The following is a 19,464-nucleotide window of genomic DNA, read 5'->3' on the forward strand; positions in this document are numbered from 1 at the left end:
AATTCAGGCTAACCAAACAGTTAATTTATGAACCATGACTCCATAAATTTGAAATCTCTAGATTTTTTTAATCTTCAGACTCAAGTAACCAAACAAGCCCTAACATTATCAATTCCCTAAAAGATAACAATTCACTAATTTTTACAAGCACCTGCATTTCCCACAAATTTATTGTGAATGCTCTCTGGCAGAAGATTCATGACCACCCACATACAGAAAACATTTTACCCGAAAAAAGGGAAAAAAAGAAAAGAAAAGCAGAAATTAAATTCAAAGATGGCAAGAAAGGGTGGGTGAGAACGGAATATTCCGATGCCAAAATGGGTAACTCAGAAGGGAATATTCTGATAGCAAGCCTGAACAATATCACCTAATGGATTCAGGTTGGAAATAATTATAGACAACAGTATAAAAGAAACATTGAATTCAAAATCCTAGAGATGCTTCAGTTATAGATGGCAGCATGAAAGAGGCATTGAATTCTGTACTTCATATGGTTCTGAGTAAAATGATAGTAGACAAAGCAATTCACGGGAGTGCTGAATTGTAGTCAAGAGACATTAAATTACATGCTTCATAAATCATAAGGTAGTAACCAAAACCATAAAAAAAATACAATCCTGAGCCAAAAAAAACAAGGCTAGAATCCATCATGACACCAAGCCTATCAAATCCTTAATGATGAGCAAAGGATACAATAGTACTCCCTCAACAGATACAACAAGGAGTAGAGAAGGGTAGGGTGTATTAAGAGGGAAATGTATGGCAGAAGTGGAGAACACTCCAGCTAACTGGTTTATGTGAAACATTAAGCATCCTTATTTTGAAACAAAGCTTCAACCTCAGTTATGGTGCTTCGAGCTTCATCCATTTCGGGTCCTTGTTGATTTGCTTCCTCTAACTCCGCCTGATAGGAAAGGAAAGAGTGTTTATAAAAATGTAAAAGAACCCCCCCCCCCCCCCCCTATTGAGTGCATATTTTGGTCCCATGACCAAATACTGTCTATTCCTAAACCAAAGGGGGTGGAAGTTTGCTGTTCTCAGCAAACACTTACTTCATTGCTGACATTAACTTGTCTGCAACATGGAAGAGCTGGCAAGTTAAGGTAAAAACTTCACATACTGGATCTTAAGGGCTAGTAGATCCACTGAAACAACATCCACATATATAAGTAAAAGGTGGGAAAATAAGGTACCAGAGTTCCTTTAAGATCAGCTAGTGAGGTCTCCAGCCGTTTGTTGCAATCTGGAATCATCATCCTTGACTCAGCCAAAACATTTTCCTGTTCAAAACATTGGACGATAAGCGGCTGTTGGTTGTGCTCATCCAGGCATTATAATGGTTAATGGAGTAAAATGCAGTGATACTAGTTAGCAGATATATTCAAAGCTTTAGAAAAAGGGCCAGTATCACAAATCCAAGAATTACAGTAAGGCGATTCACTGCCAAGAGTTGTGTCTATAGACTACTGCCATATGTAGTTTCACAGTTCTCTTTTAATCCTTCTATTACACTAATTACCTTCTATTACACTGACTATTTGGTTCTTCAAAAAAATCCAAGACATATCAGGAATAATACTACTTCTGGGTTACCATGGTCTACCTGTAAGCCATATATCGGAATTTTGGTAATGAATGAAATCCATTGCTCACAGTTCATTGCAGAACTTGCATTCACACATTTATAATACAAAAATTGTGTTGCTAACTGTTTGTTCATACTTGCTCCTGCATGGTACAAATCTCTCGAAGGGCCATTTCAAAACCAATTAACAAAGAGATACAGCGCAGGCTGGAGTGTGGGCCCGGGACAGATAAGCTACATATCTCAGATGCAGGAATAGACTGGAAACCAAATGGAGGATTGCTTGCCGGGAAAAGAGGGACAAAAAACAAAAAAAAAGAACATCACCATAAACTATGGGAACCTTATGCCACCCAACAAAAACCACACAAAGGCCAAAACGCCCCCGGGAAAAGGGACCCGCCCAGGCCACCATGCAAGAGTACAACAAGTATACATTGCGGCCCCGCAAAAGCATGGCAAAAAAACTCGGTGTCAATAAAAAAAAAAAAATTTCACAGCCTACCAACTCGAGATATGGCTTGACTTCAAACTATAGCTGGTTTCACATGGTTCCAGACACTGTTTTGGCCAGCTTTGGTAGTTTCACAAGTTTCAACTAGAACACGTATATTAATTTGCTTGCTGTCAAAACTTGAGGACACTTGGCTTGGAACCAGGACATGAACTTACTCATATCAAATATCATTTAAGAATATGCTTTTTTCCTTTAAACTCCAAAGGAATAAGTTGATCACACGACACTCTGGATGGAGCTCTATACTTCATCCACTATGCGAAATATATCATCCTCTGTGCTTCTTCTTTAAATATGATTGACCTCATATTTAGTAACTTTGTAGTATACTTCTTTTGTGCATGCCAAAATCTCATTTTTGCCCCATTCGCATGATGACATCCATTCTAGTGTGATCAAAATTACACCTCATATACTATGTCATTATTCTAACGATTTTAAATTCTCATGCTTCAAATCTAAAAAATCCATAAATCTTAACATGGCAGCTCAATGCTCAAAACCAAAGGAGTGGTTAAATATTCATTTATTTTGATATCCAAAAACTATTTTCATTCAAATTGATTTGGACAGCATCAACACACACCAAATAAAGTTTGAACCTTTCTAGCACATCTAATAATGCTAAATTTGATTTACATGAGAGAGTTATCTTCCAGTCAAAATTTATTCAGAACAAAATATACACTATCAAACTTGTATCAAAACCATAAGTAGTACCTTGAGTGTTCTCAATGCAAAACTAATGCATCGATTAAATTAAAAAATATAAAATATAGGTAGCAAAAGGAGAACCAGGGGAAATACAACTTTTGGGCCTAAAAACCAAGGTTTCAAGTTGGCGTACGTGGAGAAAATACTAGGTTTTGTCTAAGATATGGTCCAAACCTAGGAAATCAAAATTTCTGGCTGGTTGAAACCAACATCACCATTAAGTTCTTGATCACTGATTACAATTAGGTTTAAGGATTTGATTCACTTATTGGATACTAATGTTCTTTATAGTTTTTTTTTTCCCCTGGTGAATAAAAAATTATATTAAAGAGCCGAAGCTAAAGAGAAATACAAAGAGGAAATAAAGGGGGGGGGGAGGGGGGGGGGGGGAAGGGGCAGCAATCAGTCAAGAGGGCGACTGGAAAGAGGATTTAAGACTCCAAGAACTAACAATCAACCTATTCCTTGGAGAGTCAGAAACTCGGGGGTGGAGAAAAGTAATGAGCCTAGAAGAAACATCAAAATAGATGGCATTCCAAACCAAGACACGCGATCGGGATTTGGAGGTCCATCTTCTCATGGCTCCCACCATAAATGGTGAACACTTGCAGCATAGACGAGGTTACCCACTTGGTTGCAAATTGTAGAGATAGAGAAAGTTCTCAGGATCCAATTCCAATCCCATGCAAAACCAAAAGAACATCTCGATCTAGGCCAAATAGAAGCAAGGGCTAAACTCCAAATGGATCTGGAGAAGGGACAAGAGAAAAAAGGTGATCAAGGTCCTCAAAACTGTTCCAACAGAGAATACAGTTAGGATTGGCCGGGATTGGCGACTAATGAGGAAAGACTGTATAGGGAGGGCTAAGTTGAGGGTTCTCCAAAGGGTGAGAGAGTGGCGGGGGATGTGGCCTTTGAATCAAACTAGAGGGGCCCAAGGGACAGGGGTAAAGGTGGACCTAAGGAGGTTCCAAGCAGAGGCAGCAGTGAAGGTTTTAATGTGGGATGGGGTCCAGATAGTGGTGTCTGAAGCAGAGGATGAACGAGGGGGGGGGGGGAGGGAGTTCCAAACTTGTGTGAGACTAGGATGGGGTGAAGGGGACCAAGAGCCATTAGAGATGAAAGAGGAGAGAGGGATAGCTTTGGGAATGCGGGAATCATTAACAGCCGGGGACCAAAAAGAGAGAAACAAAATGCCCATTTGATGTCAGGGATCAAGCCAGAAGGAGGTGGAGGATCTAGAGGAGATTTGAATAGAGATTGCAGAAAAGGCACGAGGCCGTAGAGTTAGAAGTTTTTTCCAAATCTAGGAAGAGGTGGAATGGGCCAGGGCAGTCTAGATGGAATCCTCTTTGAGGAGAAATGAGTAGACCTAGGAAACCCAAATTGGAGATGAATGTCAAAGGAGGATAGGAACGATAGAGTCAGTTACAAATCCTTTCACCCGTAGCCTTTGTTATGCCCTATTTCTGTGTAACAACTCTCCAATCGTCTAAGATTTGTAAATGTTGTCTAGAAGGTGTTCTCAAAACTTAGTATGCAATGTGAGAGTGTAGTAGAGAGAGTATAGACACAGGCCCTCAGGTTTTTTTTTTTTTTTTTTTTGGATGAATAAATAATATATTAAAGACAAAGTGCAGCACAAAGGAAATACAAAAGATCCACAGGGGGGGGGGGGGGGAGATGAGAGAGCAACTGAGACCCCAGAAACTAACAATGAACCTATTTCTGGGGTTGTCGGCCACAGGGGGATGGGGAAGGTTAGTTTAATATAAAAGCAGCAAAAGCAAATATGCAAAAACATTGAAAATAAAGATACCAATTTCTTTATCCTGTCTGAACAGTTTGTACAAAGGAATCAATACAAGAAAATTGGGACGGTACCAAATCATGCTGGTGAAAGCATATTGATAGATTTTAGGACCATGATGCATTGCAGAAAATCATGTCATAGACATGTGAACTCTCCTACAAAACTCAAGCCAAAACTTGAATAGATAAGAAAACTTTCTCAGTCATCTCTCAAACAAAAACTCCTTCAAAACAAGCTAAAACTAAAATTTAGAGTAGAAGTCTTTCAAAGAAGACAAATTCCTTTCTCCTTTCCTCTTTTTATATGTTTTTGAGTATATTCAATTGGAGGAGTTCTACACCGAAGACGATTACTTAAAATCAAAAATTTTTGCTAACTCTGCCAGCAATGACTCACATAAGTGCTATTTCTAGTCTTACTCAAAAGATAGAAACATTGTGTCTAGAAAACATAATCATATTTTAGACCTTGGATGCCCATTGATAAGTCGGAAAAGCAGAAGCTTTTCATCTGCCATAAGTAAAAGCCACGGTTTGAGGCTGTCTCTTTACTTACAAGCCTCTCTCTATTTGAATGAGACTAGCAAACAAATTACCACCAATATGGTGATGAAACGAGTTAAGTCACATTGCAGGTGAAAGTTCATGGTGACTGAAGTACTTTTAACCCAGCAACAATAACATACCAGTCAATTGCTGAGGAATTAAATTACTTCAGTGTTCCAAGCCAGATTCATTGTTGGAGCATGGAGATTCAACACACATGTTCATTTGGTCTTACTGTTGAGGTCTTGGAGAGCTGCTGAGGATATGTGAGTGCTTTTCCTGATTGTATTGAAGTTCCTCGTGAAAACTAGAAAAGCTACTGCTGCTAAAAGTTACATGCAAGGTCTGTTTAGTATACTAGGATAAAGAATTATCAACCTCTTGAAACATGAATAACATCTTATAGTGAGAGAAAGGAATTTATTTGCCACAAGATTCCTGTTTTAAGAAAACTGGTTGAGGAGTCAATTTTCTTGAAATTTTTTGAAGCATTGAAGTAAAATATGACTGAAACATATAATTGGGACAGAACCCCTAATGCCACAAAATTTCCCTCCAGTAGGTTCCATCTTTCTCAGAATGTACTGACTAAATATTATGAGTTATAAAGCTCAATTAATATTTTCTGGTGCTTTCACATGCTGACCAATCAATGTTACATGAGAATGGGTTTTTAATTGGTGGTTAATGATTACAATTTCTTTTACTCTATTAAGAGGAAAAAGGAAGATGTATTCTGTCAAATGTGAGAATAGGAAACTCTCATAATGCAAAATCTAATTGCATAAATTGATTAATAATTCGAGCAATTGATTTCTGCTTGTGCGGAAGCCTTTGGCACCACATTTGCTCTCTCTTTTTTTTTGATTCCTTGAGTTCCACACCAAGTTAAAATCACATATAAAAACATCCAGACAAGATTAAGTAACAATGAAATGAAACTTAACAAACACAGCATTCACCAAAAATTTCTGAAGTTAAATTCCCTTGATCACTGGACTCATTTTTGGATAACTTGAAGCAGTGACAATAAGTGATGTATGATCAAGTTTATGGTGGTGTTCAGAGAATGATTGAAGTATTGATGATACCTGCTGCTTAAGATCATACGGGTCAGCTCCTTTCTCTTTCATGTCAGCAGTTTTAGCTGCTTCTCTTTCAACCTCTTTCTCATAAGAGTGCAGTTCTTTAATGATGCGCTTGCAAGTACCTGTTTTGATCTTCAGGTTCCTAAGGGTTGCCATATTAATCTGACAGAGAAAAGAAAACCCTCTTCAGTTTAGGTATCGCTGCATTATCTGTAGCACAAACAAATGTGTCATGTGGATCTAATTCTATCAGTGACTGCAGGTAGAATGGAAAGATTGAAAGGTTACAACACTCTTTTTTGGATGGTTCTCCGATGTAAGCTGATGCGGCTGGATTCCCATGTCAGTGTAAGAAGAAGGGTTGGGGATAACTACTCGACAGCCACCTTGATGGGAGGGGTTGATAGATAGAATAAAAAAAGGTGGCATCCTTGATTTTGATATATGATGACATTACTCAGTTCAGAGCAGCAATTGAGGAAAAACCCAAAAACTAGAAGCACCTTCACACTGCCACCACTGCCGTATATGGAAGAAAAAGAAAACTGGGATTGGACAGAATGACAAGTCATTTATGTCTTAATGGAGGCAAATCTGCACTTCCACTTGAGTTTAACTGGCAAACAGCCTTCATGACACTGTTGAATACACTACAACACCACGCCACTGCAATAATTATATTATTTCAAGCATCCGTAACAAGGGCAATAAGCAGCAATGCATTTGAGAAAGGAAAATAAACCTAAATACCTACCTCTCACCAACTAACTACAATGGCAGAGACTTATGGCGACCCACCTTTCCATGCATTTCCTCATCAAACTCCCAAATTAGAGCTATGGCTTAGTTTAGGGTTGACAGAAGTAAAATAATACTACAATCAATCCATGGACGACGCAATTTCCGTTGCTAATGAAAATCCTTTCAAATTTCAATTTTTTCGTGTTCTAATAGTAAAATTTGACGTTCGAGTAAATGATCCAGAACACATGGGAAAGAAATATTTTCAGATAATGATGAAAGGGGAACGAAGGTTACCTTTTCTCTTAGGTCAGCAGATCCAAAACGAGGCACTGCAGAGGTGGAAGCAGAACGCAGAGATCGAAATTGAAGGGCTTTAAGTTCCTAGTCGTTTCCGTACATATTTGTTTTTACAATTTTGTCCTTCAGATATTTTATTATTTTCTGACGGTGGTGCTCCTCGTTAAGAGTACACACTGAAAAGAAGCGAGGGTTCTCTCTTCGAGTTTCCACCGTGCAGACCGTTGAGGTACGCTCTGCTAGTTTGCGTCTTTGATTGTTTTTCTTAGCAGAACCCATCGATTCAGGTTCGTTCTCTGCTCATTGTACATCGAATGGTTAAATTTTCTAAATGTATAAAGCAACCCATGAATGCAAATGAAGCTTTAATACATAACTAGTAAAATATTTCTGCTTTGATGATCGATATGGCTTGTGTTTCGATTATCTATAGGGAAATGTGCATATTTAGTGGGTGATATTAGCCATTGTCTAGTGTTTCTGTTATTCCAGAGAGCAACCGCCCATGATTTTATCATGGTATTATTGGCTTTTATATTACAATTATCTGATTACGAGATATATTTGAATATGACCACAGACTTGGAAGCAGATCTTCAAGCCGTAATCCACCGCCAAACGTAGAAACCGAAAACTGATCATTCTATTATACTTATTTGTCTGTGGAAGCAAAAGCCCTAGCATACAAAGAATACTATTTAAAAATAGTGTTGTTGGTTACCAATTGGTATTCATTTCGTAATGTTGTCATTACCATTATCACTGCCGTTTGAGCTTGTCCAAGTATTTGAGGCCTACCCTGTGAATCGGATACTACTTGATTTTGGTGGTTGATTGTTAATGAAAAATATGAAAACTTGTTACTTTTTATGACTAGTTCTATTGTATTGTTAACAGGAGATGATTGAAGTCAAAAGGGGACATTTCTTCAATTCCCTGAGAGGACATTTTGGAATTGACTATCTGGATTATTATCAGAACATTGCATCCATTTGCAATGACAAATTTTCCTCTCAGAGGGTATTCTCTCTCAACATTTCAATGAAATGTGGATATGAATTTCTTGGATGATCTACAAAGAGGGCACTATGATAAGGGCACTCTTAACGCATCATTGCTTCAGAAAAAACTCTCCGTTGGGAGTATGTTTTGCTTCTTTCATTGGGCACAGTGTTGCAAGATCAATTTTTGCTGAGGAAAGCAGCCTAAGCCCCAAGTTCCCAGAGGTTTTAGTATCTTCTATATCCCATAAGTTCTCTCAGACTCCTTGCTTTCAGCAATTTTCTTCTGCCACAGAGCCTCATAGGATCTTGTGGAAAGGTTCCTCTAATGCGCTACTTTTGGACAAGCTTGAAACTGCTTTGAAGGATCACAGAGTGGATGAAGCATGGGAGGCATTCAATGATTTCAAAGGCTTATATGGCTTTCCCAAGGACTCTGTTATTGGCCGATTGATCATTGAGTTGTCCTATGCGTCTGATTCCTATTGGCTTAGAAAGGCATATAGTCTGGTCCTCCTGATTCTAAATGAGAAGCCTGATTTGCTTCATCATGAGTACTTGACCAGGTTGGCTCTCTCCTTGGTGAGAGCTCAAATGCCTATTCCTGCATCCACCATCCTCAGATTGATAATGGAAAAAAATAAGCTCCTATCCATGGATTTATGGAAAATCATCTTTATTCATATGGTCAAGACAGATGTAGGAACGTCTATTTCATCCAATATCTTGACTGAAATTTGTGAACACTTCCTGCATCGGAAGGCTGATCACAATGTAAAAAGTTTGAAATGCTCGAGTTTGATGAAGCCTGATACAGTAATTTTCAACCTTGTTCTTGATGCCTGTGTACGTTTCAGATCAACGTTGAAGGGTCAAGAGTTAATAGAGTTGATGCCACAGGTAGGAGCTGTAGCTGATGCACACTCCATTGTGATTATTGCTCAGATCCACAACATGAATGGACAAAGGGATGAACTGAAGAAATTTAAACACCATGTTGATGGAGTTTCGGTCCCATTGATTCACCATTATCGGCAGTTCTACGACAGTTTGCTGAGCTTACACTTCAAATTCAATGATTTAGATGCGGTATCTGGGTTAGTGTTGGATTTGTATAGACAAGTAAGATCTTCCCATAAAAAGGATCTAAAGCCCTGCGTAGTTCCAATTGGTTCTGGTAATCCCAGGATGGGACTGAGAATGGAGGTCAAACCTGAGCTGTTGCATAAGGATTTTGTTTGTGGAGTGGACAGTCAGCCTGAACTTATTAATTTCATGCATGGGAGACTTGTCCTTAGTGACAAGGCCCTTGCCAAGCTCATCATTGGCTTCAAAAAGGATAGAAGGATTGGTGAGCTGTCAGTGCTTCTAGTTAACATTCAGACAGAGTTGGGCTTTTCCCAAGAAGCTGATTTGTGCTCTAAAGTGATCAATGCTTGCATCCAGTTGGGCTGGCTGGAGACTGCCCATGATATTTTGGATGACATGGAACTGGCAGGAAAGCCCATCAGTTCCGTTATGTATTTGTCTCTCTTGAGAGCCTATTGCAGAGGTAATATGTTCAGAGAAGGCAAAGTATTAGTAAGACAAATGAAAAAGTTGGGTTTGCTCACAAACTTGTCTGATGAGGATATTATCTCGACATGTCTTCCAAAAGGGGGTAACACATATCCTATTGATTGTGAGCCTGCCTCTTTAGTTGAGAAATCACGTTTGGTGGAGTCTTTGACCCGAGAATTGAGAGACGAAGAAGAAGAAGAAGAAACATTTTCACTAGTTTACAAAATTGATTCTTCAATTTATTTCTTCTGCAAGGCTAAAATGATGGAGGATGCTTTGAAGGCATACCGAAGGATGCAGGAAAGGAACATCAGGCCAACAATACATACTTACTTTTACCTGATTAATGGGTATTCTTCTTTGGGTATGTATCGTGAAATTACAATTTTGTGGGGTGATATTAGGCGGCGTCTTCATAGTAGAGAGTTGAAGACGAACAGAGATTTGCAAGAATTATTGCTATGGAATTTTATTCGAGGTGGGTACTTTGAGAGATCGATGGAAGTCATAAGTTACATGATACAGGATGGTGTGTATATTGACAAGTGGAAGTATAAGGTAGAATTCCTAAAATTCCACAAGGGTCTCTATAGAAATTTAAAGGCATCAAAAGCTAAAACTGAGGCTCAGATTAAGAGGCTTGAGCAAGTCAATGCATTTCGGAAATGGGCTGGCATTGATTGATAGTTCTTGCTTTTGTTCAAGCATAGTTTCATCAAGGTGCCAAGCTTTATGTTAAAGCATGGTTATATGTTAATAGGCTTTAGGTCCATGGAAACTAATTAAAATGAGAAAGCAACAGAAAACCTTGTTGATGGCTGGGCTTGAAGTTACTTTCATAAATCCCTGCAGCTAAGCAACCAGGTATAATGTTCATATACCATGTAATGTTTTTTGCCTTATGATCCAAATTATATCTGTAGTATTTATTTGATTAACTATTTAATTTGTTCTTGAAAAACTAAATGTTTGGATTTGTCTTTTCACCTTATTTTGGTTTAAATTTATCTCTAAGACAGGGACCAACCCAACTGGGGCTCCAGGTTTGAAAGTTGCTGAGTACAATGGCCTCTGACCTTTAGAACTGTCTGCCAACCAGCGGCTCAGACACTAATATAAAAGCAAAAGCAAATGATTCAAAACAGCCATGGCATGGAGCTCGGGTACTTGTTTATGTGGGATAAAAGGTAATTTTCCTTTTTTTGGACTTGCTTTGATTATTTCAGGGATGTTTACTCTTATGTGGTGTTTAGCTTTATTCCTTGCTCAAGTAATGAACTAAAAAAATTGTCAGTGCTGAATATCTGATCAAGCATTCAGCCAATGAATACTTGACAAAATTTTCATATAATTTTATTTAAATTGACGAATAAAATTCTACCATCTCATAATTGTATTCTTCTAGCTTTTCATACTTTTTGGATCTAAGAAAATCTTTGCTGCATTATCAGTTTGAATAAGAAAATTTTCTGGTACTAGAAAATTATGAAATCTTTGAATGCCCCTTTGTGCCTAAAAGGTTCTTTCTCATAAGTGATGTATTATATTTTTTATTAGGTTAAAATTTACCAGAATTATATCCACCTGGCTATTAATTCTATTTGTGTTTATAATTTTTAAAACTACATCTCGAACCTTGTTGCTAGCATTAGTTCCAATAATATGTTTATCTTCTTCTTTTGGATACTGAACTGTTAAAGTGGAATTTCATTCAGACTTTTAACGATTTTTAGCCTAACTGAGTCCACACTTTAGATTTCTTAATCATATTCAAAAGAAGATTTTCTTTAGACAAATCTTTTATATAATAAGTATATAATTAAGAATCCATCTAAGAAAACTCATTTCTATCAACCATATCTTTTCTTGAGAAAATGTCTTAGTTTAGAAATTTTTTCTTGTGGTTTAGACCTGATTAGTCTAGAATAAGACCAAGAAAATTAGCGTGTCTTTTCAACATCAATCTTTTGGGCTGGGAATAACTCCACGTGTTATGAATTTATCACAGAAATATATTTTTTTATTTTTTTTTTAATTTTAATATTTTTTATATATATCTCTATTGTCTTACAGAGAACCAGAATATCATCCATGTAAACCACACAAATATCTCTCGAATCAGAAAAATATTTTACCAGTCCTTTTCTGGGAAACTTGGGGAGCACTACATAAACCAAAGGGCATCACTCGCCACTGATAATGATTATATGGGGCACTAAAAGCTGTAAGACTTCGATTCCTTATTAAGTTCTATTTGCTAGAATCTATACTATAAGTCAAATTTACTGGAGTATTTGGTTTGATTGACTTATGGGGCAGGCTTTGGTGTAATGGTTGGTGGACCATGGTTGTAGCATGAGGTCAAGGTATAAGAAACAGTCTCTCAGCAAAAATTGCTGGGGTAAGGCTGCATAGCGATGTTGCTCCACTGGACTCTTGCTTGTGTGGAAGCCTTTGGCATTGGGTTTGTCTTTTTCTTCTTTTGGTTTGATTGACCAAAACATCTTTTCAGAGAATAAAATAATCATCAAATTCAAGATTTCGGTTTAATCTTTTATAATTGATGAGCATTCTAGCTTTTTTTTTTTTTTTTTGATGAATAAATAATTAAATTAAAGCAAAGAGTGAAAGATACAACAGGGCAGCAAGAAAGGGGGGAGGGGGAGCAACAAGCTCAAGAGGGAGAAATAAAAGTGGAACTAAGACCCCAAAAGTTAACAATTAACCTATTTCTGAGATTGTCAATAACAGGGGGATGGGGGAAATATAGCAATTTAGAAGAGACATCAAAATGGATGGCTTTTCAAATCAGGTCTAAGGATTGAGATTTGGAATTCCATCTTTTGAGGTTGCTTTCCCACCAAATATAATGAATAGTGGCGCCAAAAACTAGCTTGCCTAGGCGATCGCAAATGGAGTGACCGGCAAAGTTCCTTAAGATCCAAGACCAATCAAAAACAAAACCAAAGGAGCGTCTCGATTGGGGCCAAATGGAAGCAAGAGCTTTATCCTAGAGGGGCTGGGAAAAGGGTCAGGAGAAGAAAAGGTGGTCAAATGGAAGCATTGTAGCTTTTTAACTATTAAGTTTCAGAAGGTTAGATTAGAATGGGGATTATTTGTCTCTTTAGTAAGTCCATTACCAGTAATTATGTGAATTTCAAGTTCCTCTATATCTGGTTTAGTATATTTCATTGGTTTGACTCTAATTTTTATTAGTTTCTAAAAACTTGAGTTTACAGAATCATGGACCAGGAGGCTACAATTTTAGGATCTTCACTAAAAATTTGTTCAAGAATTTTAAGAATCAATTGTGCTGAACTCAGAGTGAATTTATTAGTATTTGTCTCATTTCACCAGAAAGAAAGAACCCCAACAGAGAAAAAAGGGGGGGGGGGGGCAACACAAAAAAAACCAACAACCCCCCCGGGGGGGGGCCGCCTTTGGGGGGGGGATGCTTTTGAGGATAAAGAAAAAGCCTCTGACACATCAAAACTTGTGCTTTACTAGTAACAGAATATATTTTCTTACTGTCCAGGGTAAGTATAAGGCTATGCTGAGACAATTTCATTGGAAAATACTTTTAGGTAAAATCTATTTTTATTTTTGAATACTAAACTCTGCATTCATTTGTAGCTAGAGGGCTGAAATGATACATATATACTGTTTATCTGAATGGACCTTCAAAGATCACCCACTGGCAATATTGTCATGCACATCAATTCATACCCTTGTGTTTCAGTCTTCCCCTTGCAAATAACAAGTCTTTGTACTGAAAATAAGAAAAGCCTCTATCTTTTCTATTCATTAATTTTACGATTTAAGGCTGTAAAGCTTACAGCTTACTTTGGCACGTCATGAGTATAAATGATGTATATAAGCAAAATTCCAGGCCTTATTGTGTTATTGGATGCACTACCATTTTTTACATTGTAAAGTCCAGATGCTCTGGGTACATCTTTCTGATGAATATTGTGCATGGCAGGTAGTCAATGTGATTGCTTTTAAACATGCCATGAGTTGATGCATGCTGAGTGGTTGGACCAATGAAACGTCATCGAACGATCAGAGGAGCTCTTGTACTTCTTCCAATCTTGAAGTGCAACTGTCATATCAATGACCTTGGCTTTCACACCACGACAACAATTCGCATGGACGGTTATTACCGCATTAAAATCTCTACTATCAATGCAGAATCCACTAAAATAGCGTATGTTCATCAACATCACTTTGAGCCCCAACTGTTTAAAAACTCCTTCATTCTTCATCTTCTCAAGTACATGCTGTTCATTCATTCCTAGTGAATTGTTTTTCTTGTTATACCAGGAGTCAAACAAAGCTATGGTTTTGTTGTTTGGTCTGACAAAGTAGAAACCAGTATTGACGTGGTTCTTTTGCGACCATATATCACCATTGAAACCATCACTGCTGAACTGGATATCCACACCTTCCTCTGAGCTCAATCTCTTGAAAGGATTTCTGAACCACATTACATCTGTATCCTATGTCAAAGATGGAAACGTATTACTGAAAGACTTCAGTTATCAAGAAGTTGGACAGATTATAGAGAAGATACAATTTGGATAATAAAATATCACAGAAGATACAATCAAATGATGCAAAATCCCAGATTCTATCCTGTCTAATTGGGCAAAGCAGAGTTGGCTGGTTATATGTCAAGGAGGGTATTGGATCAGGCTAAGATCTGAGGTCTCGGTGCCCAAAAAATCCTAAACTTGACTCAGAACATTGTTAAAACAGGTATGGCTATCTCGGAGATGAGATGATTCCTCTCTCACATATGTCATTGAATTCACAGGCATAGGCCTGGCTAGGTATACTTTATTCCCAATAAGACAATTTGGGGATCTGCAGAATCATCATATTTTTCTGAAATCATTCAAAATAATATACTTTATTCCCAATAAGACAATTTGGCCCATTTTAACCCAATACCTACTCGGGAACCATAGGATTACTTTATCAAACTACATTAAAATAAAAGGCAGAGTATACTATTGCACCTAACTTCTGAAGCTTCCTTCTATTACCGAGAACAGTGTAGAACATCATCTAATGAAGTCCAATGGTATCTTAACCTACTGTATTTTTTCTTTTATTGTATCACTTGATCTTTTTGCCTCCTCTCATTCTTATTCTTCTTCATCTCTGTGTTGTACCTAATGTTTAATCTAATGTTAAGAGTTAATTTTTTGCTGTATATGTTCTTCCCAGAGAAAATTATCAATACTATCCCTCTTGAAAGTCATATAGTGATAATAAACATACCGTGAAAATGAAGCTGTAACCACGTCTGAGGACATCACCAAGGAAGAGGACTCTTGCCCACATCATTTTAACAAAAATATCAGACATGTAGATTCCCTCTTTACTGAAATCAACTCCGTTTGTTACAAGTTTGTAGCAGTGAAGCCGTCGAAAATTGCAGTAATTGAAGGCTGTTTGATCAACTGCAACAAGGAGAAGGTGATTGACCAATGGTTTTGTATCTTCTCCAAACCAGAAAGCCTCCAAGAATACATCCAGCATTGTTTTTCCAGGACCATCTCCTTCAACATATGCCTTGTTTATTACAGCAATTATAACTGTCTTGTTTCCCATTGATGCTTGTTCCAGAGCTGTTTCAAGATCATCTTTTGAAACATTCATGGTGTTCTAAAATCCAAAAACAAAACCACCAGCCAATGTTCAGTATTTGTTGAGTATATTAGGAACAAAAGCAGGAGCGAGAAGATTCTTACCATTTTCTGTAATGGGCATTGTGAATTTTGGAATGGAGAGAAAACCTTGGACATGGAGATGGTGGCAATGCAAAAAAACAGTGCTGCTGCAACTAAGAAAAGACACACTACTTTTGTCTGAACACCATTGCCCCACTTTGTGCAATTCATCTTTCCCAGTGACATTGGTGTCAAGCTTTCTGAACTCCAATTGGTTTCAACAAAAACTAACATTTTTATTAGCAGATTTGCATGGCCATTTGGTGGTTAGCACAGAGTGGTTTACTAACAAGATTAAGTAATTCAAATCTTTGTCTCATTGGATGATTTTCTTTTTGGTTTGGTGATTATTAGCATCTTTTTCCCTTTTTTGGTGGAATGATTGATGGCTAACTACTACCTTAAACTATTACAATAATTGTGTAACTGTTAGAGACACTCCAGCTGTTGCACCAGCTATGACTCATCTGATGGTTGTAGATTCTACTCATCCTCCAGGTTACTTGTAGTAATAGAAGTGGTTTAGGTATGTTACATTGTATAAATACTTAATACTTATTCTGAATTAGACATTCTACATGGTATCAAAGCTCTGTTTAGGGCAACTGTCTGTTTCTTGTTTCTTGTTTCTGGGTTAATGGCGTTTCCACCCGAGATTTCTGCTGCTGCGAACATGGCTTCTGCCGCTGCAAATCCATCTTCCGCCACTGCAAATCCCTCTTCTTTCGCTTCGTCTTCTTGTCCTCTAATGGTTGTAGATTCTACTCAACCTCCAGCTGTTACTTGTAGTAATATAGAAGTGGTTTAGGTATGTTACATTGTATAAATATCTATACCTACTCAGAATAAAATCTATCTCAATTAGACATTCTACAGTAACCAACTCCCAAAACAGGACCAAGAACTTCAATCAACTAATAAATTAGTTAATACGAAGAAGAATGCTTTAAGGAGAAAACCAGACACTTAAAAGTGTTTCCCGCTCTTCAATTATGTTTTGAATCTCTAACCTTTTAAATTGGATTGTATGGACATTACTTCCTTGAGGTTCTCTGTTCTCATGCAACTGTTATCTTTTGTTATACGAAATCAGGAAGCAATTGTAATTGATTTTGATTTGGTAATGTTATCAGTTTGATGTTCATAACAGTATCTAGCCATAGTATCGTATCTTTATCATGTTCCGAGGATACGAGTATATTCACCAAAAATGTCTCAATCTTCTCCTTGTAATTAAGTCTAGGCAGTAAAACAGAAAAATACAGCTGTAATGTCATCAATAAATCACCCAAGACCTGGTTCGCACAGGATCGGCCGGTCTTAAACAATGGTCTAAACCAGATATGGGATCAACCCGAAAGCCACATAAGGATCTACTCCTAATCATCAATTTTGTTGCACTCAATTGACGGCTTAGAGAAGATTAAGTCAGAAAACAAAATTTATAAATAGGATTGAAGCGTAAACAAAAGATAAGACACTTTGATTCACTCAAAAACTACATGCATTTTCGTCTTTAAGCATTCAAACATTCCTGAGCTCTTTGGAGCTCTATAACCCTAATCCTTCTACATTCAATAACTTAATCGTCAGAGACGGAGCGTCGATCCAGCTGATCGGCTCCGTTTCTAACTGTTCTTTGTCAACCTTGCAGGTAAGATGGGGTTCAAATCTAGATCGAGCTAGATCTGATTAGTTTGGTGTGATTTGCATGGTTCATAACTCCGGCAAATTTTGCACCTACACATATAGTACCCGAAAGACCAGAAAAAAAGTATTTAAATTTGTATTATTGAACTTAAGTTTTAAGGTTGCAAGGCCTGAAATATGCTTTGGCTTGTCATGCATCTGAGCAAGATTCCAAGCCTTAAAGAATTAAATACAATATTAATTTCAATATTATACATTCTAGCTGCATTGGGTATCTCTTTATTGAATTTTGTACATGTTGGAATCCTTCCAGAAATGCTTCAAAACTTCCATGAATCCTTGCATGCCGAGTGATTAGACCAGTGAAATCTCATTGTGCGATCATTTGAGTTTTTATACTTACTCCAATCTTCCATAGCAACGATCATATCGATCACTTTGGCCTTTACACCACGGCAACAATTGGCATGGACGGTTGTGACCACATTGAAATCTCTGCTATCAATGCAGAATCCACTGAAATAGAGGTTCTCCATAAACCTCACTTTGAGCCCCAGCTGTTCAAACACACCCATTTTCTTCAACTTCTCGAGCACAAATTGTTCATTACTTGCAATGTTTTTATTGCTATACCAGGAATCAAATAGAGCAATGGTCTTGTTGTTTGATCTGACATAATAGAAACCAGCATTGAGGGTGTTGTTTAATGACCACGGATTGCCATTGAAGATGTCACAACTGGGTTGGAAATCCACACTTTCATCTAAGCTCAGCCTCTTGAAGGGATTTCTCAACCACATTATATCTGTATCCTGTTGCAAAGATGGAAAGTGATTACTGAAACACTTCAATTGATGAACCATTCAATACCAAGAAGTTGAACAAATATGAAGAAGATACAATGATCTGTTCTGCATAATAATGACTAAGGGGCTCCATCAGCACTTGCACATACTAAGTCTGCAGGAAACTTAACCTTCAGCTCTCAGAGAGCAGTGTCAAACAGGTACTGGGCAGCAGAAAGACTGGTTTTTTTTGCAGGTTCAACTTGAATTTTGCAGTCAAATTAAGGTCATTGATAATTATGATAAACATACCGTGAAAATGAAGCTGTAACCACGTTTGAGGATGTTACCAAGGAAGAGAACTCTTGTCCACATCATCTTAACATACAATTCAGACATGAAGAAGTTCTCCTTGCTGAAATCAACGCCATCTGTTACAAGTTTATAGCAGTGGAGCCGTCTAAATTTGCAGCGATCGTAAGCTGTTTGATCAACTGCAACAATTAGAAGATGATTGAGTAATGGTACTGTGTCTTCTCCAACCCAGAAAGCTTCCAAGAACAAATCCAACATCGTCATCCTTCCAAGGTTGTCTCCTTCCACATAAGCTTTGTTTAATACGGCAATTATAATTGTCTTGTTCCCTCCCATTGAAGCTTCTTCCAGAACTGTCTCAAGATCATCTTTTGGCACATCTATGTTGTTCTGAAATCCATTCAAAGAAAACCCACCAACCAATATTACAATTTCTTGACAAAATGAATGGAAAAATGAAAAACAGAGATAAAAAGAAAGGGGTTAATTACCGTTTCTGGAGACAGATATTCTGAGTTTTGGACTGGGGAGAGAACTCTGCAGATGGTTGTGGTGGTAGAGAAGCAAACAAAAAGTACCACTGCAAAGAAGAGAAGAGAGAGAAGGGTGACGTTAACACCATTAAGCTTCTCTATGTAACCCATTTTTGTTTTAAGCTTCTCTATGTAACCCATTTTCGTTTTCCTGAAACAAGTTTGCGAGACTGAAACGCTAGATATAGAGGTACCCTGTTCTTGACAAATTCAAATTCTCTCCTGGCTGCGTTGTGCACGGCAAAGATTGATTTTATTAAAAGATTCAAAAAAAAAAAAAAAAAAAAAGGTGGGTGATTGGATTGTTGATCTCTGCACGTTTTGAAACACCATTTCACCCAAACGTCGTGCCAGACTTTGTAAATGATAAATCAGAAAGAAAATTGAAAAAAGAAGGATTAAAATGGCTTTGATTGATGATGGTTCAACGGCAAAGTCAGTCTGGGCGGCCGGGTCGCCATCAAGGGTCAATAGCATTAATGGAATTACTGAGTTCTCAAAGCTTCAAACCCTTATTCTTTTTTCTATCTTTAACTAGTTCTTGACATTCTCTGTTTCGTTTAGTCCAACATTAAC

The 19,464-nt window shown here is 37.6% G+C and overlaps 4 protein-coding genes across 8 annotated transcripts; 1 reads left to right on the forward strand and 3 right to left on the reverse strand.

The window, feature by feature from the left end:
- Positions 1-447: 447 nt before the first annotated feature.
- KIS (tubulin folding cofactor A (KIESEL)) lies at positions 448-7,388 on the reverse strand. The gene is made up of 4 exons (XM_089158380.1): positions 7,304-7,388; positions 6,269-6,427; positions 1,197-1,283; positions 448-907 (listed from the first exon to the last, which is right to left on the reverse strand). Exons 2-4 carry the CDS (start codon positions 6,419-6,421, stop codon positions 809-811), a joined length of 339 nt encoding a protein of 112 aa, XP_089014506.1. The 5' UTR covers positions 6,422-6,427; positions 7,304-7,388; the 3' UTR covers positions 448-808.
- Positions 7,383-17,088, forward strand: LOC149013138 (Pentatricopeptide repeat (PPR) superfamily protein). 5 transcript variants are annotated; one of them, XM_089158375.1, is made up of 5 exons: positions 7,383-7,593; positions 8,204-10,731; positions 10,887-11,054; positions 13,850-14,074; positions 14,191-17,088. In XM_089158375.1, exon 2 carries the CDS (start codon positions 8,374-8,376, stop codon positions 10,549-10,551), a length of 2,178 nt encoding a protein of 725 aa, XP_089014501.1. In that variant the 5' UTR covers positions 7,383-7,593; positions 8,204-8,373; the 3' UTR covers positions 10,552-10,731; positions 10,887-11,054; positions 13,850-14,074; positions 14,191-17,088. The 5 variants fall into 5 exon arrangements, with proteins under 5 accessions (XP_089014501.1, XP_089014499.1, XP_089014500.1 ...); XM_089158373.1 differs by lacking the exon at positions 14,191-17,088 and having other exon boundaries at positions 10,883-11,054; positions 13,850-14,102; XM_089158374.1 differs by lacking the exon at positions 14,191-17,088 and having other exon boundaries at positions 7,383-7,535; positions 13,850-14,102.
- Positions 13,764-15,717, reverse strand: LOC149013139 (uncharacterized protein At1g28695-like). Its single transcript, XM_089158379.1, has 3 exons — positions 15,627-15,717; positions 15,154-15,540; positions 13,764-14,366 (listed from the first exon to the last, which is right to left on the reverse strand). The coding sequence occupies exons 1-3, from the start codon at positions 15,678-15,680 to the stop codon at positions 13,869-13,871; spliced, it is 939 nt and encodes a 312-aa protein (XP_089014505.1). The 5' UTR covers positions 15,681-15,717; the 3' UTR covers positions 13,764-13,868.
- A 168-nt stretch (positions 17,089-17,256) lies between the features above and the next one.
- Positions 17,257-19,128, reverse strand: LOC149013140 (uncharacterized protein At1g28695-like). Its single transcript, XM_089159043.1, has 3 exons — positions 18,847-19,128; positions 18,353-18,745; positions 17,257-18,067 (listed from the first exon to the last, which is right to left on the reverse strand). The coding sequence occupies exons 1-3, from the start codon at positions 19,027-19,029 to the stop codon at positions 17,576-17,578; spliced, it is 1,068 nt and encodes a 355-aa protein (XP_089015169.1). The 5' UTR covers positions 19,030-19,128; the 3' UTR covers positions 17,257-17,575.
- Between the last annotated feature and the right edge of the window lie 336 nt (positions 19,129-19,464).

The sequence above is a fragment of the Hakea prostrata genome, chromosome 6 (assembly GCF_041222555.1).
Source record: "Hakea prostrata isolate BN-2017 chromosome 6, UWA_Hpros_2, whole genome shotgun sequence".
In the NCBI taxonomy this organism is placed as follows: Eukaryota; Viridiplantae; Streptophyta; class Magnoliopsida; order Proteales; family Proteaceae; genus Hakea; species Hakea prostrata.

Coding starts and splice junctions, on each gene's coding strand:
- LOC149013138 (XM_089158375.1), top strand. CDS start 8,374: ATGATCTACAAAGAGGGCACTATGATAAGGGCACTCTTAACGCATCAT.
- KIS (XM_089158380.1), bottom strand. CDS start 6,421: ATGGCAACCCTTAGGAACCTGAAGATCAAAACAGGTACTTGCAAGCGC. Junction 1,284..6,268: donor CGTATGATCTTAAGCAGCAG/GTATCATCAATA, acceptor TGTTTTGAACAG/GAAAATGTTTTGGCTGAGTC. Junction 908..1,196: donor CTGATCTTAAAGGAACTCTG/GTACCTTATTTT, acceptor CTTTCCTATCAG/GCGGAGTTAGAGGAAGCAAA.
- LOC149013139 (XM_089158379.1), bottom strand. CDS start 15,680: ATGTCCAAGGTTTTCTCTCCATTCCAAAATTCACAATGCCCATTACAG. Junction 15,541..15,626: donor AATGCCCATTACAGAAAATG/GTAAGAATCTTC, acceptor TTTGGATTTTAG/AACACCATGAATGTTTCAAA. Junction 14,367..15,153: donor GTTACAGCTTCATTTTCACG/GTATGTTTATTA, acceptor TCTTTGACATAG/GATACAGATGTAATGTGGTT.
- LOC149013140 (XM_089159043.1), bottom strand. CDS start 19,029: ATGGGTTACATAGAGAAGCTTAAAACAAAAATGGGTTACATAGAGAAG. Junction 18,746..18,846: donor AATATCTGTCTCCAGAAACG/GTAATTAACCCC, acceptor AATGGATTTCAG/AACAACATAGATGTGCCAAA. Junction 18,068..18,352: donor GTTACAGCTTCATTTTCACG/GTATGTTTATCA, acceptor TCTTTGCAACAG/GATACAGATATAATGTGGTT.